Below are 12,269 nucleotides of genomic sequence, written 5' to 3' on the forward strand. Positions count from 1 at the left end.
CCAGGCGGCCAAGCTTCAGAATGAAAAAGGCACGAAAGTCGGCTACGGCGTTGGCTAAATCCCCGTGCCGGGATACTTGGACTAATTAGGACTAGTGATATTGCCGCTCTTGCTCTGGCTCGGATCAACCCAAGCTCAGCCACAGCTCAGTCAGAGCACAACGAGAAGCGCGCGATTCATGCAAGTTCTGCACTCACCACTTCAGTTAGATCCTGCATGTGATGGCAAACGCATGGTAGACTTAGGTCATCTTGTTTATATTAGCGACTCAGATTAGGAACGTCATGGTGCTGCGGCGAACCTCATTATGAAGACAAGCCCCTTGACCGTTGACATGGAAGTGAAATAAAGCATGCAGCCTTCACCGTTCTGCATTCGCGCTTAGTGTCCTCCGGCAATATGATGCGTTAAGAATATATCAACCATAATCTTCTGGGGCATATATAGGAAGCTGTTGGATGTGCACTTAACTGTAGCCAGAGGCCTTTCTAAGAATCTCTATGAAATCAACTGCGCGACCTTGTACTCTGAATATATGATAAGTACATAGGCATAAATCAATGAGGGTACCTTGAAGAAGCCATACAATTTTGCCTGCAAGGAAGCGAATTTTCGGTGCTCAGTCACGGCTCAGGCTAAAAGCGGCGGGGCTCAGGATCGGATTCAGGGCAGTCTGAGATTCTGGATGGCCGACGGGGTTCCAACTTGCGATTCTGCAACAAGTTTATGCGCAAGTCGGCGCAACGGGAGTTTGTCCATAACTGTATATTACCCCGGTGGATCTAAATATATAGAGACATGTCGCCCAGTCTTGTTCACATGGAAATGCTTTGGCTTTGTTAGATAGTAAATCTCGTTAGCGTCTGGCAGCCGAGACCTCCGTACGTTGCACAGCCAGCCAACGCCCCGCGTCATCCCGACTTTAATTTAGGAAGTTTCCAGCCTTTCAAATTTTTGTCTTCAATTCACAGTTTGAACCGTCTTTTCTCTCTCTCATCGGTGGCCAAGAAAGCCGTATCGGCGCTGACACCACCCGCAAAGCCCATTCGCAATGGAGTGGTTTGGAAAAGCCAAAATTGAGTTTACTCATTCACCAGCACCGAGAGCCATCAAGCAAAAGGATGGCAAGGACACCGACCTACTCAAAATCTGCGAGGCAACCACGCCGCCCTGCCATCTGAACCCGCTGTTGTTCAATGGCCACGTCCAGACCATGTGGACGGCGACGAAGCCCAGTGGACCCCAGGTCTTTTACCGTCGGCGCTTGTTTGACGCAGACCACGACACGTACAAGGGGTCGTATGCTGTCGACTTTGCTGTCGAGCCCTTTGAAGAAAGCGACCCCACGCTCCCGCACCGCACTGTGTATTTCACAGAGGAGGAGGAGAAGAATCTGGGGTCCGATGACGCGAGGCCCATGGTGGTCGTATTGCACGGCCTCTCTGGCGGCTCTCACGAGATCTACCTCCGACACACCATCGCGCCGCTGCTTGGCCAAGGAGGCTGGGAGGCCTGCGTCGTCAACTCTAGAGGATGCGCCAGAAGCAAAATCACTAGTGGCGTACTGTACAATGCTCGCGCCACATGGGACGTGAGACAGGTAATGGATGCTTCACCCTTGGCTCGCGAGCTCGTCTGCTGACATCGCTTCTATCCAGACAATCAAGTGGCTACGCGAAAAGTTTCCCAATAGACCTCTGTTTGGCCTTGGTTTCTCCCTTGGTGCCAACATGATGACAAACGTGAGTTTTTTTAGTCTTTCCATGCAGGAAGCTGCTGACCCTCACATAGTATTGCGCTGAAGAGGGCGAAAGCTGCGTTCTCAAAGCCGCTGTTGTCTGCTCAAACCCGTTCAACCTGGATTGTGCCAGTAAGCTTATGCAGAGCACTTTTATCGGAAGGGAGCTTTATCTGAGGGTCATGGGCTGTAAGTCGGCCACATCTTCCAAAATATCATCAAACTAATGGGGAAATCTAGCTTCGATGAAGCAACTCATTGCCAACCACAAAGAGGAGATCAAGAAGCACACAAATCTCGACTTGGAGGCTATCAAGCGCATCACCTATCTGCATGATTTCGATAGAGAGGTTCAGTAAGTCGCTGGCTGTTCCGCAACCGCCAATACAAGTAGTAACAAGTGACAGATGTCCAACCTGGGGATACCCCACCGAATCTGCGTACTACCGTGACGCCTCTTCCTGCGATTCGGTCTTGTCCATCAGAATACCTTTTTTGGCTGTCAATGCCAAGGACGATCCTGTACGTTTCCGCACGACAGCCTGCGCCGGCTGTAGGCTAACATGATGGCATAGATTGCAGTCGGTGCTGCACTCCCGTACCAAGAATTTCGCCAGAACCCCAACACCATCCTGCTAACGACATCACTCGGCGGGCACCTATGTTGGTTCGAGTGGGGTGGTACAAGGTGGTTGACCAAGCCCGTCAACAACTTTTTGAACCACATGGCCTTTGAGGTTGACTTTGACTCGGCCAAGCCAACAAAAGATGCGCAGGGCGACCAAGGGCCCATCGCTTTCGACCCTATGCGACGAAGACTGTATGTCCCGCAAATGTAACAATTAGACTCGATAATTGTAGGAGCTTTTACCATCCATTTCTCGCCGGACTCTTTGAGGAATCATCACATATACAAGACTAGAAACGATATAGAAAGACCTAACTAGACAGCAAATTACAAGAGTATCCTTTTCAACACTCTCAACTTGATGAGATTACTCTCAGTTTCTGGTTGTTACTCTTCTTTACTCTCCATATTTTCTCTGAATTCCTTCAGTTATGTTCGCCTCTTCTACAGCGCAATTGGGCTAATGGCCGTGGTTAGGCTGATCGGGGTAGCTGGCTGTTAAAACAGATCTTCGAATTACTTGGGACGCGCATGGGTGCTGGGTCACTTTGGTGCTGTTACTATCAATACTTAATTACTGATTTCATGTTTTGTATATTGACAAGCCATGTCTGCCCAACCTTTCGACACTGCCCGAGTCCCAAATATGATGCGTACGCCACAAACGCCAGGCAATGCGGAAAGGAAAAAAACTAAAAAAAACTAAAAACGAAGTAACATCATGCACAAATGCAAAAGGCTGCTCATGCAAATGCAACCTTCTTCTTCGAAGCCTTTTTGGCCTTGCTGCCAGCAGACAGAAACTCCTTGACATTGTCCTCGTCCATCTCGGATGTCTTCTTATTGCGCTTGCGTCGCAGCGAGTCCTTGACGTCTTCCAGTCTTGACTGCCTCTCGCCTTCTTTCTTCTCGGCCTCGGCTCGTCGAGCTTCGCGGATCTCTTCCATCTGGCGCGCCTTGATCATCTTGGATTCGATCTGCCCATTCTTTTCGGCCTGGACGATGGAGAGGATGGTGTTCATGCTTTCCTGTTGACGCATTGTTAGAAAACAAAACCCACGCAATATGCGCCAGCATTGTGATGTGCATGTGTGTACACCACAGCCAGCGCTGTGTGGCAACGTACCCGATCGTCGACAAAGACCTTGCCCTTCTTCTTGCCCTTGGGCTTGACGACGCCGACGGGCGTGACCATGTTGAGGGAGGGAATATTCAGCTGGGCCTCGGTGTACGTCTTCTGCTTGCGCTTCTTGAACAGCGCGCTGACGCTCTTGTCCTTGACCTGCGTGGATGCGACGGGGCCGCCTTTGGGCTTCTTGGATTTTGAGACGCCTTCGGTTTCGGAGCGCTTGCCATTTTTGCCAGCACCCTTGGGCGCGGCGTGCTTGTTCTTCATGGTGCGCGTACGATTGGGCGCCATGATGTCGAATGGTGCTTCGAGAGCGCTGCCAATCGCGGGACTGTATGATTTCTTTTTACCTCGTTGCGCTGGTTGAGATGCAGCGCGTGCTGGTGGCCGGTAGGATGGGCTTTGGGAAATTTTTTTGGCGGAGGTACTGATAAGGCCGATAAGGCTGACACGTTGAAAATAAAAATGGGCGGCACCCAAGGTAGGCAGGCAGGTAGTCGGCCACCAGGGACAGCTACCTTACGTCGTAACAAAAGGAAGGGAGATGGGCGAGAAGAAAAGAAGGATAACATAATAATGTAATTAATAGTAGGCATCCGGCTTATGCAATGATTACTATACCAAGTTCAAGTGTAGGCACAAACCGCCGTATTGCTAACCACTAACCTACCTACCTAGGTACTTAAAGTACCTTTAGTGGGGTTGTTGGCTGTGAATAACCTTTGCGCAGGTACCTGTTTGTGAAAGGGAGAGCATGCCCAGTGTAGTACAGAGAAAGGAAATTGGAAGCTATACTATAGCTATATATTACTTGTGAAACGAACATTGAAAGATTGATTGAACTCAGGTGACAGAGACTCCCTTCCCCTCCTTTTATCCACCGTTGTGAAATATTCAAGCACAGAGGTGCAGAGGTGAAAGGTACCGGAACAAGGAGGTTCGCACCACTACCTAGCCAAGTAAAGCACCACGAACTACAGGTATGGAGTACACCGCCAGCTCTTGTTAACTACCTGGATTGCCAATTAAGCGAGTAACCATATAAACTCACAGATGCTTGTCTGCTAGTTTGATTTTCTAGAAAGAATAAGATAATAAGCAGGTACCTATCTGACTTTCGCTGCTTGGCTCGCTCTCCTGCTTCTTCCTTCTCCACATCTGGGAGGTACATAAGGTACCCTTGCCGGCCACTGTCAACTGCCTTGTCTCCGCCAAAACGTCCTAAACCTCAGACGCAGACAGAATTCTACTTCTCTTCGACCTTCTCTGATCCACAACACACCACCACCAAGTCCCGAATCGCGTATTCTCTCGCCCGCATTAATACTCTCCGAGCCTGTCTCTGTACAACCTCGTCTGCGTAATTTCGGCCTCAACCACACATTCCAAGTTCTACACATCATTTCCGTCGAGACCAATCGCCAATAGCACCCAGCTCGCGTGCCTCTAACGCTCCCTCGCTAGCCGCCACATCGACTTTGCTCCCTCCCGATCGGCCCTTGACGACGCAAACACATCATCTCCATCCAACGCGCCCTTGTGAACCTGTTATTCTCGCTGCTGCGTCGTTTTGATCCCCCCGCCACAGCCTTCCCCGCAGCTCTCCTCCGACCCTTGCCAGGTGCCGTTCCTGCGCTCAACTGCCGCCTTGCATCGTACGAGTCAGCGAAACGGCGTCAATGGATAACCTATGGGCTCGTCGCACAAAGTCAGTACATGAATTGGCACATTTCTCCACTCCATGAACAATAGCTAACGTCCTGAACCAGCACCAGCAAGCTTTCCTTGACGACGCCAACCAACAGCGCCACGGGTGATTCCACCAGATTTGCCTCCTCCAGACGCCAGGATGGCAAGTCAACCGGCTTTCCCTCTAACCCGGGAAGCGCTCTGGCCTCGCCCACCACGGGCGGCGGTGCCTCCAGCGCTTTCGGTCTAGGCTCTGGCGCCTTTGCCTCCTTTGGCTCTGCGAAGACGCCTAAGACGTCAAGCAACCCCTTTGATACCGCCATGGCATCCGCCGTGCCCAAGCAGGGCTCCGGAAAAGATAGCTCTAGGGCGGTACCGAAATCCCGAAACATGGCCTCCATATCAGAAGCAAAGCCCTCTGGGGCTGCTGTCGGCCAGATACACCCGCTGAAAGACGCCTGGTCATTCTGGTACCGTCCGCCCATCTCTAAAGCCCACGGCTACATCGAGTACGAGAATACCTTGCACGGAATTGCCACCGTACGTACGGCTGAGGAATTTTGGGAAGTCTATTCACATCTAAAGAGGCCTTCCTCTCTGCCAGTTGTTTCCGACTACCACCTCTTCAAAAAGGACATTCGCCCTATTTGGGAGGATGAAATCAACAGAAAGGGTGGAAAGTGGGTCGTCAGAATGAAGAAGGGTGTGGCTGACCGACACTGGGAAGACTTGCTCCTCTCTCTGATCGGTGACGAATTTGGTGATGCCGGCGAGGAAGTCTGCGGTGCCGTGCTCAGTATGCGCAACGGTGAAGATATTCTGAGCATCTGGACTCGAACGGATGGTGGTCGTGTCCTCAAAATTCGGTAAGTATAGTCAGGCACAACGCCGATAGACCTGAGCAGGTATTAATCTCTTTGCAGCGAAACCATGAAGCGTATCCTCAACTTCCCACCCAACACCCGCGTTGAGTTCAAGAGCCATGACTCCAGCATCCAGCAGCGCACCGCTATCGATGGACAGCGTCGTGAGAAAGCCATACAGCATCACAACGACAAGCGAAACGCCGGCAGCTCAAGACAGAGCCATGAGTAGGGGCGCAGTCACCCTGTCGAGATCGTCCTCGCATTTTGTCTGCTAAAGAAACTGTATGAATAAAAAGAGAGCAAAGCTATGGTTCTGAATTTTCCTTTGCTCCAAAGCTGAGCCTTTTGCGTCCCGCTGTATATCTGTGCTCTGAGTTGTTGTTGTATTACATGCTCCTTGAGCACAGTTGGTTATCTTCGTTCGTTCATATTGAAGCAGAAAAACAATATGTCTCTTCTATTTTGACGTTGCTGCTCCCGATTGTGAGGAGGATGCGCTCGTTTTTTGTTTTGTCCAAACCCCTTGCAAACGTGTGGCGGGAGCATGGAAGACGGTAGCGCTCGAATCTCATCTCGATTTTTCTGCCTGGAACACGGCAGGGGCGTGAAGATACGCTGGTTGGCAATCCGGCTTGGTAGGAACAGTCTTTTGAGCGGCTCCACGAGAGGTGGTCATGTATTATAGAGGAGCTGTTCTTCCGTTGTGACGGCGAAGCGGCCCGACGGCGCAGGAGCATTTCCATTTTGGAATATTGAATAAGCTTGTGCAAAGTAAAGCTGGCCAGTCGGCCTCGTCCCGCGTGAATAATTATAGTGTGACATGCCAAGAGCCAGAGCTACCTTACCATGCATGCCCTGCCGCGACGGAGCTCCCTAGCTTGTAGGTATAGCCACTCATTACCCTGATCATGCTCTTGGCCTGGTGACAAAATCTTTTCGCGAATCCTACAGTCGACCACTGCGCTCTGGCGCTAAAATTAGTTTCTGTCTGAGAGAGTCTGCCGTCCACTCGCGTTGAACAGAGTCCGCCAGGCGCTTTCGCTATTACTGTACATAACTCCCGAATAAGTCTCTCCAATTTCAAACGCCACTGTCTGTAAAAAAAAGTCTTTTGGTATAGTACATTATCATTCGAGAATCCCCTTTTCTTCAGAATTTTCTTTATTTTACTAGTTTGCATTCGCCTTGCCCTTGCCCTTGCCCACGGGGTCCCTCCTGCGCTCCCAGATCTGCAGATATGACTCTCCCAGGTATAGCAGCTCGCTCTGTACCTTGTCGACAAAGAGGTCCTGGCAGACAACCCACTCACCCGTCGCCTTGTCGCGCAGCTGGACCTTCCAGGCCTTGCGCTCCTCGCCCGTGTCGGCCACGTCCTCGCGGGTGCGCACCGCCTCGTGGACCACGTTGGCAACAAGGTCGTACCAGATGGGCTCGCCGGGGGGCCAGGCGGCGGGGTCGGGCTCGACGTAGGGCGCGACGTCGAGGTTGCGCGCGTCAAAGGTCACAATGGTCGGGTTGCGCTCAGCGACAAACTTGTTGTGGCTGAAGCGCTTGACGTGTAGTGCGAGGTACGGCGGCAGCGGGTGCAGCAGGCGGTAGCGCTTGCGCTGCGCGTGGTGCTCCTGCGCGGAGCGGCCGTCGTACTTTGCCAGGATCGACGTCAGCGGCACCTGCGGAATAATGTTACGCTCGAGCTCGTCCTGGAACAGGGGCGCCGACGGCAGATCCAGCGTCAGGAGCAGGAACCGCACCACGTCGACGCTGACCTCGCCGGCGTCCTCGAAGCGCAAGCGGTCGCCGACGTCGGCGCGCGCCGTGATAGCCTGCGACTCGACTTTGAGGCGGCCCTGGAACGCGCGCTGCACCATGGAACTGCCCGGCCGCGTCTTGCTGCCGCCGAGCCCAATGTGCAAGTTGTTGAGAAACCACGAGAGGAAGTCGACGGGGTCCGACTGCGACGTCAGGGTGAAGCGCTTGTTGGAGCGTAGCGCAATCTCCTGTAGTAGCTCGTGCGGCGATACGTGCGACTTGAAGGCCCGCGGGTTCCAGATCTTGCGGAAAAGGATGCTGCACCGCTTCACCAGCTCCGACTTGCCGGAAAAGTCCTCGAGAAGCAGGTAGTTGCGCAGCGGCGCGACGTGCGACAGCGCCTGCACAATGACGTTGATGTAGTCATTCTCCTTGATGTTGTTCATTCCCACGAAGCCCGGCACGTACTCCTTACCGCCCAGTGTCCAGCTCTTTTTGCGGCCACCGCCACCGCCAGCGGGGCGGTCCAGCTCCATTACCTCCTTCTTCGTGTAGCGCGGGTCCGACACGTACTTGATGTCGTCGAGCGCTTTGCTCCTGACCTCGTAGCCCTCGGGGAGCACGTAAACCTTTTGCGTTTCGAGGTTGATGTAGACGTGGTGGTCCTCGTCGAGCGAGTGAAAGTAGGCATGCGATTTGGGGCCTCGGCCCTGGAAGTACCGCCCGCAGACTAGGCACGCGTAGACGTTGATGTTGGAAAGTGATATCGAGCACAGCTTCTCAAAGTCAAAGTCGAGCACGTTGCGATCAATGGTGTCGAGGTACAGGTCATCGTAGCCCGCGGCTGGATTGGCCTGCCGCGTCGGTGCTGCTACGGGCGCCGCATCCGCGCCCTCAAACTCATCGTCGTCGTCTCCGCCATCGCCGCTGCCCGCCGCAGCTGTGTGTCCGTTGGTGCTGCCTTCATTCAATGCGCTTGTGATGTTATTGCGCTCGATGGGCGATTCGGCGTCGCGCGTCCGTGATCGTTTTGAGGCGGGTGAGGCGATCCCCTGCAAGTCTTCCAGCGCCTCAGTGGCGTGCCGCTTGTTCATTGTGTCCAAGCTCCGTATCAAAGTGTAGTGAGTCGATTCGAGTGTTTCGATCTTCTCGGAGCTTTCTTGGAGAACTGGTCTCTTCACAATAGGCAGCGGCGCATCATACAAAGCTGAACAGAGTGCAGAGACGTTGCTGAATGAAAAGCTGTAGAATAGGTTAGGTAGGTAGCTTCCTGGAGGTGGGGCTCCACAGCGCACTTGATGAGCCTCAGCACCACATGTTCAGCACCTGCCAGCAACCAGCACGCAATGTCTCTTTTCGGACCTCGAAATTTAATGCTTTTGATTGATAGTTATTTTTCGAAAGTTGCACAGATGGCTGTCTGATCAGGAACACAGCTATATACATGTTTTGAGCCTTTTATATACAGTTTACGCCACCAAAACAGCATCCTCCATTGTCACATCCTCGCCTGCTACAGGAGCAAGATTGTCCATTTCCTGCAGTGTATATTCCACCAGATAGCTTTCATCCACCAACTCCTCCATGCGCTTATAGTGTCTTTCAGTGTAGACTCTCAGCGCCTGTAGGATATCCTTCAAGCTCTGTTGTCCGCGGGCGCCCTTGACGGACAAGTTCGAGAACTTGGAAGCGGGGTAGCTGCGCACCAAAGCCCAGAGAATTCTCTGTGCGATGGGAGCAGTGCGCGCGTTCGTGTTCCAGTCGCGCAGGCGGAGTAGCAATAGGAAGATTTGGTCATCAGAAAGATTGCCAAGAACCTCATCCACAGCCCGCAAGCCTGTATAACTGCCCTCGTCCTTCTCCTGTCCAGTGACAACCGAAGTAAACAAAGCAAGAAGTCGCCCGGGGTGGTTCAGTTGTAAAGCTAATGTAATGGCTTCTCTGTACGAGCCAGCGTGGATGTGGTTTTGCAGCTCCTGCTCCTGCTCGATCAGCTCTAGTGCAGCTTTGGACGCGGTGGCTTGTGTCTCTGATGTGGTATCTTTCCAAAATGAAACAGACGAGTCACCACTACCGGAGACAATCATGTTCGTCTTTGGTTGTACAGCAACGGCCCATACTCTGTCCTCGTGGTTGTCCAATGTACACTCTGTCTCGCCTGAGTTTGTGTCCCAAACCTTCATAAGGCCGTCGCCACCAGCGCTAACAAACTGTACCGATTTCTTTTGCTCGCCTTTCGTGGGCATACTGAGCCATGCAACTTTCAGGACACTGTGTGAATGCCCCTCGAAGGTTCGAATGCAGGTATAGTCGGCCAGGCTCCAGAGCTTGATACTCTTGTCACCACTGCCTGTAAGAACAACACCCTTGCCCGTCACGGGACCATTATCGCTCTGGAGCGCGGGAAGATTCGCAGGTGAAAAGCGTACTGACCACACGCCTCGTTTGTGGCCACGTAGAATACCTTGCACTTCGCCCTCTGCAACAGACCAGATCTTCACGGTCTTATCCTGAGAGGCCGAAGCAAACAAGTTTCCAGAATGATGAATATCAATCGCATTGATATCCTTATCATGAGCTTTTCGAGTATAGAATGATTTGGCTCCCGACTTCGAGCCCTGCTGCTGTGACTTGCGGGGGACCTCCCACTTCTTGACAGTCTGATCCTGGGAGCCAGTAATTAGAAAAGCAGGGGGGTGTGATAGAGGATCCTGATATGCCTGAGAACTCTCCTGTGGCGTTATCCGAGGAAGTCCAACGGCACCGATGGACTCGGCGTGACCCGAAAAGGTTGCCCAACACGTATACGATCGGTTGGCATGATCGATTCGCCAAAGCTTTGCTGTGTTATCTTTTGCCCCGGTGGCGATCCAGTGACCAGACCAGTCGACATCCAGCGAGATGACGATATCTTCATGACCCTTTAGTAACGCCGTGTCTTGACCAAAATACGGTACGCTAGCAGTGCTCCACCCTGGGGAGGTATCGTCCGCACCAGGCTCCGCAACGGAAACAAGCCTGACGTCCTCGGAATTTGTAGCCAATGCAAGCAGACTGCTATCTGGAAGTATATAGGCAAGATCGATAATGTCATCGTGAGTTCCTGATATGCGGCGGAAAGGCTCAGGCGCGGAGAGCGAGGCAGACTCAGCCTTCTTTGGGAGCTTGTAAAGAGCCAATGTATGGTCTACTTGAACACCAAGTACGAAGGGAAGACCAGGTCTGTACAGCGCAGTCACGAAGGCTTCTTCTTCGCTTTTTTCCGTTTGCTTTGGTGTTAGCTCTTTGCCAGTGTCGGTGTCCCAGATACGAAGACAACCATGGGCACCGGCCGAATATGTGAGATTTCCATCGTCAAGAAAAGCAGCAGCCTCGACAAGTTCGAGACAGGGAACAACCTTGCGGATTTTCCAGGACTTGGCATCCCACCAAATGAGCGTCTTGTCTCGACTGGCAGTGACAATGGCATGCTGTGTAGGGCAATAATCCAGCCCTTTGACGTCAGAGACATGCGAGTCGAGGTTGGCAATGCAGCTTCGTTTATTCAGGTCCCACACTTTGACTTTTCCGTCCTGGCTGCCAGATATAAGCCTGAAGCTAATGGTGTTTGAGTCTTCGTGCTCGCCATCGTCTCGCGGGGGGGCTTTTCCCTTGCGAGAGCGCGTAGCGTCCTCGGATCGGGAGGCAACTTCGAAGAAATGAAGAGCCGACACCAAAACAGATGGGGCGCGGAAGGTATGGGTCACATATCCCTTTGCAATATCCCAGACCTTGATTGCGCCGTCTGTGCCGCCCGTAGCGAGAAGCGTGCTCGTTCGGTCGACCGCTAGGACTACAACCGGTGTGCCGTGAGGCTTAAGAGTTCGAATAAGCGAAGATTCGATAGAGCTACCGTCGGTCGACTTTTTGAGCGAGTATATTCTCATAGACAGTGATCGAGAGCAGATAATGAGGTGCGAACCAGAAGGTGTCACTTGCAAAGGTTAGCAAAGTAATCTAGTGGCAAGAGCTGGACGCCACACACGTGTGATTGTTGAGATAAGTTCTCCATCCTAGTTGTAGCATTAGCACACAATATGCCACTGATGCGACTTCGTCAACGTACTCCTTCGATTTCACCAAGATGTCGGCCGTTGGTGGGGTTTGTGAGTATGGCATTCTCGCCAATTGTCGTAGCCAAGATCAGCGCATCGTTATCTATTGAAACAGATCCACCCGTAAATATAGGACGGATCACGCGATCGACATCAAATGTCGTTTTCAAAGGCTGCTTCGTTGCCATGGCTGACGGTTGCTCGCTTTACAGAATCCATGTGCATCAAGCCAGGCGACTAGGGAATTTTTTTTTGGAGGGCGCGATAAGATAAGACACGACCCACTTTCTCGAAACCGTCGTTCAAGTACCTTATTACATTGCGGTAACCTACCTACGGAGCATGAGACCTACAACATTCAAGCATCATCCACCAG

The 12,269-nt window shown here is 52.3% G+C and overlaps 5 protein-coding genes across 5 annotated transcripts; 2 read left to right on the forward strand and 3 right to left on the reverse strand.

The window, feature by feature from the left end:
* Nucleotides 1-1,051: 1,051 nt before the first annotated feature.
* On the forward strand, nucleotides 1,052-2,577 carry BBA_02521 (hydrolase, alpha/beta fold family; the record flags this gene model as incomplete). The annotated part of the gene is made up of 6 exons (XM_008597618.1): nucleotides 1,052-1,600; nucleotides 1,659-1,742; nucleotides 1,792-1,927; nucleotides 1,979-2,093; nucleotides 2,146-2,260; nucleotides 2,314-2,577. 6 exons carry the CDS (start codon nucleotides 1,052-1,054, stop codon nucleotides 2,575-2,577), a joined length of 1,263 nt encoding a protein of 420 aa, XP_008595840.1.
* A 532-nt stretch (nucleotides 2,578-3,109) lies between these two features.
* Nucleotides 3,110-3,786, reverse strand: BBA_02522 (60S ribosomal subunit assembly/export protein LOC1; the record flags this gene model as incomplete). The annotated part of the gene is made up of 2 exons (XM_008597619.1): nucleotides 3,110-3,394; nucleotides 3,493-3,786. 2 exons carry the CDS (start codon nucleotides 3,784-3,786, stop codon nucleotides 3,110-3,112), a joined length of 579 nt encoding a protein of 192 aa, XP_008595841.1.
* Nucleotides 3,787-5,174: 1,388 nt separating this feature from the next.
* Nucleotides 5,175-6,279, forward strand: BBA_02523 (translation initiation factor 4e; the record flags this gene model as incomplete). The annotated part of the gene is made up of 3 exons (XM_008597620.1): nucleotides 5,175-5,203; nucleotides 5,265-6,050; nucleotides 6,108-6,279. 3 exons carry the CDS (start codon nucleotides 5,175-5,177, stop codon nucleotides 6,277-6,279), a joined length of 987 nt encoding a protein of 328 aa, XP_008595842.1.
* Nucleotides 6,280-7,219: 940 nt separating this feature from the next.
* Nucleotides 7,220-8,893, reverse strand: BBA_02524 (U4/U6.U5 tri-snRNP-associated protein; the record flags this gene model as incomplete). The annotated part of the gene is made up of 1 exon (XM_008597621.1): nucleotides 7,220-8,893. One exon carries the CDS (start codon nucleotides 8,891-8,893, stop codon nucleotides 7,220-7,222), a length of 1,674 nt encoding a protein of 557 aa, XP_008595843.1.
* A 375-nt stretch (nucleotides 8,894-9,268) lies between these two features.
* Nucleotides 9,269-12,081, reverse strand: BBA_02525 (U3 small nucleolar RNA-associated protein; the record flags this gene model as incomplete). The annotated part of the gene is made up of 3 exons (XM_008597622.1): nucleotides 9,269-11,772; nucleotides 11,824-11,851; nucleotides 11,905-12,081. The coding sequence occupies 3 exons, from the start codon at nucleotides 12,079-12,081 to the stop codon at nucleotides 9,269-9,271; spliced, it is 2,709 nt and encodes a 902-aa protein (XP_008595844.1).
* Between the last annotated feature and the right edge of the window lie 188 nt (nucleotides 12,082-12,269).

Source organism: Beauveria bassiana (genome assembly GCF_000280675.1).
Source record: "Beauveria bassiana ARSEF 2860 unplaced genomic scaffold BBA_S00005, whole genome shotgun sequence".
NCBI classification, from domain to species: domain Eukaryota; kingdom Fungi; phylum Ascomycota; class Sordariomycetes; order Hypocreales; family Cordycipitaceae; genus Beauveria; species Beauveria bassiana.